The sequence below is a fragment of the Lycium ferocissimum genome, chromosome 2 (assembly GCF_029784015.1).
Source record: "Lycium ferocissimum isolate CSIRO_LF1 chromosome 2, AGI_CSIRO_Lferr_CH_V1, whole genome shotgun sequence".
NCBI lineage: Eukaryota > Viridiplantae > Streptophyta > Magnoliopsida > Solanales > Solanaceae > Lycium > Lycium ferocissimum.
In genome coordinates, this window is record NC_081343.1 from 28703346 (window position 1) to 28706028 (window position 2683).

Genomic DNA, 2683 nt, shown 5'->3' on the forward strand with positions numbered 1-2683 from the left:
CGGTGTCCTGGGGACCTATATCAGAAACGGGTTAGTTTTCCCTATTTTAACTTAATCCGTATTGTCGACGTCGTCGCATCTTCGGCTTTCTAATCCCGGAACCCCTTTAGCTCTGATATTCGAAAGATGAATTTTTTTTATATATATATTATTGATTGTCATGACATGTGCTTTGAATGAGGGAGTCTTCCTCTTCCGTGACTGGGGTTTTGCTTCCTTACGCAGAATTTTTGAGACCTTTTCTCAAAAATTTTGCCCCAATTTAATTTCGGTCTATCAATTCTCATGCCGAATCTTTCGGGAAATTTTGAGGCCTCCTCAAAATTTTTGCCCCAGTTTAGAGTTCTGGGTCAGCTAACTATCCTTTAGTACCCTGTAAGCGCGCATTTTTGAGATCTTCTCAAAAATTCTGCCCCAGATGGGCATGCTGCAGTCCCTGCTTCCTTGTGAAGTCCTATCTCTAAGGCTTCCTAGAGGTTTTCTTGGTTTTTCTTTTGATGCGACCGAGCTCAGAGAGCGCCTACGTATCCTGTCGCAACAGGAATTGTGTCGAACGTAGTTCAGAAACACACTAATGGATTTTGGGTTTTTACTAATATACCGACCGAGTCCCAAAGGGACTGCCTACGTATCCCGCCGTGAGGAAGTCAGGTCATTGCGTAGTTCATCTTACAAAGGTGTTTGTTTACCCTATCTATTACAAAATGGTTACAAGCCAAAGGAAATAACCAATACAAGCAAAAGTAGAATAACGATTACAAGCAAAGAGTACTATTACAAACTGAGAATCTCCTTCTTCATGCATAGTAGCGCTTGATTGCATCTGAGTTAATCGGCTTCGGCCATTCTTGGCCGTCCATTTCTGCCAATACTACCGCTCCCCCGGAGAGCACTTTGCGGATTACGTAAGGCCCTTGCCAGTTGGGAGCAAACTTCCTTTTATATTCGTCTTGATGTGGGAAAATCCTTTTGAGCACCAATTGCCCAATCTGAAAAAGTCTGGTTCTGACTCGTTTGTTGAAAGCTCTCGCCAACCTTTGCCAGTATAATTGACCGTGACAGACGGCGACCATTCTTTTCTCATCAATCAAATCCAATTGCTCATAACGAGCTCGAACCCATTCGGCATTGTCCAACTTCACTTCCTGAATGATTCTCAGAGAAGGTATCTCAACCTTAGTGGGTGTGACTGCTTCAGTCCCGTAGACCAACAAATATGGCATTGCTCCTGTTGAAGTCCTAGCCGTAGTACAGTATCCCAGAAAGGCATAAGGCAACTGCTCGTGCCAACCTTTGTGGTTATCAGTCATCTTCCTTAATATTCTTTTGATATTTTTGTTGGATGCTTCTATGGCTCTGTTCATTTGCAGCCAGTAAGCTATTGAGTTTCGATGGGTGATCTTGAATTGCTCACAGATATCCTTCATCAGGTGGCTATTCAGATTCGCTCCATTGTTTGTTATAACGGACTCGGGTACACCGAATCTGCATATGATGTGGTTGCCCACAAAGTCTGCCACTATTTTCTTTGTTACTGATTTGTGGGATATTGCTTCCACCCACTTAGTGAAATAGTCAATGGAAACCAAAATGAAACGGTGGCCATTCGAGGCTGCAGGTTCAATGGATCCAATAACATCCATGCCGCAGGCGACGAAAGGCCATGGTGAACTCATAGTGTTAAGCTCACTTGGAGGGACTCAGATTAGATCACCGTGAATCTGGCATTGATGGCACCTTTGCACAGACTTGTAGCAGTCACTTTCCATAGTCATCCAATAATATCCAGCTAGCAGAATCTTCTTTGCTACTATGAATCCATTCATGTAGGGTCCACATGTTCCCTCATTTACTTCTTCTAGAAGTTTGGTGGCTTCGCCGGTATCTACACATCTGAGCAAACCCAAATCTAGCATCCGTTTGTATAGCACTTCTTTGTTTAGGAAGAAATTGTTTGCCATTCTTTGAATTTTCTTCTTTTGTCCATTTGTAATGCCCTCGGGGTATTCATGTCCTTCCAGGTACATTTTGATGTCGCTGTACCATGGCTTGCCATCTGGCTCGGCTTCCACATGGCAATAGTGGGCATATTCTTCTTTCAGACTTATCCTTAGTGGATTGATGTAACTGCTTTCAGGATACTGGATCATTGATGCTATGGTGGCCAGTGCATCAGCAAATTCGTTCTGAGCTATAAGCGTATGTCGAAACTCAATCTTTTTTAACTTCTTGCACAATCTCTGTGCTAAATTCACATATGGTAACATCTTTTCGCTTTTAGTGGCCCATTCGCCTTGGACTTGATGAATCAACAAGTTGGAATCTCCAATGACTAACAGTTCACCGATGTCCATGTTCAGCGCCATTCTGAGGCCTAGTATGTAGGCTTCATACACGGCTATGTTGTTGGTCTAGCGGAGTCTGAGCATGGCGGCCATGGGATAGTGTTGCCCATTCTCTAATATCAGGATCGCTCCTATTCAGGAACCTTTGTAATTCACTGCTCAGTCAAAGAAAAATTTCCAGCCGGTATAGGATTTTGCTGCTCCTTCTACGGCTAACACTCCTTCGTTCGGGAAATGGGTATGAAGTTGTTCAAGTTCTTCATCCATCGGGCTTGCGGCTAGAAAATCTGCCAAAGCCTGTCCCTTGATGGCCTTCTGTGCTATGTATACGATGTCAC

General features: G+C 43.6%; 2 protein-coding genes across 2 annotated transcripts; both read right to left on the reverse strand.

The window, feature by feature from the left end:
• Window positions 1–797: 797 nt before the first annotated feature.
• LOC132047478 (uncharacterized) lies at window positions 798–1676 on the reverse strand. The gene has a single exon (XM_059438518.1). The coding sequence runs from the start codon at window positions 1674–1676 to the stop codon at window positions 798–800; it is 879 nt and encodes a 292-aa protein (XP_059294501.1).
• Window positions 1677–1700: 24 nt separating this feature from the next.
• On the reverse strand, window positions 1701–2366 carry LOC132047479 (uncharacterized). Its single transcript, XM_059438519.1, has one exon. It carries the CDS (start codon window positions 2364–2366, stop codon window positions 1701–1703), a length of 666 nt encoding a protein of 221 aa, XP_059294502.1.
• Between the last annotated feature and the right edge of the window lie 317 nt (window positions 2367–2683).

What these genes read in the sequence shown, in the direction of transcription:
- LOC132047478 (XM_059438518.1), bottom strand. Translation starts at nt 1,676, where the DNA reads ATGAGTTCACCATGGCCTTTCGTCGCCTGCGGCATGGATGTTATTGGA.
- LOC132047479 (XM_059438519.1), bottom strand. Translation starts at nt 2,366, where the DNA reads ATGGCGCTGAACATGGACATCGGTGAACTGTTAGTCATTGGAGATTCC.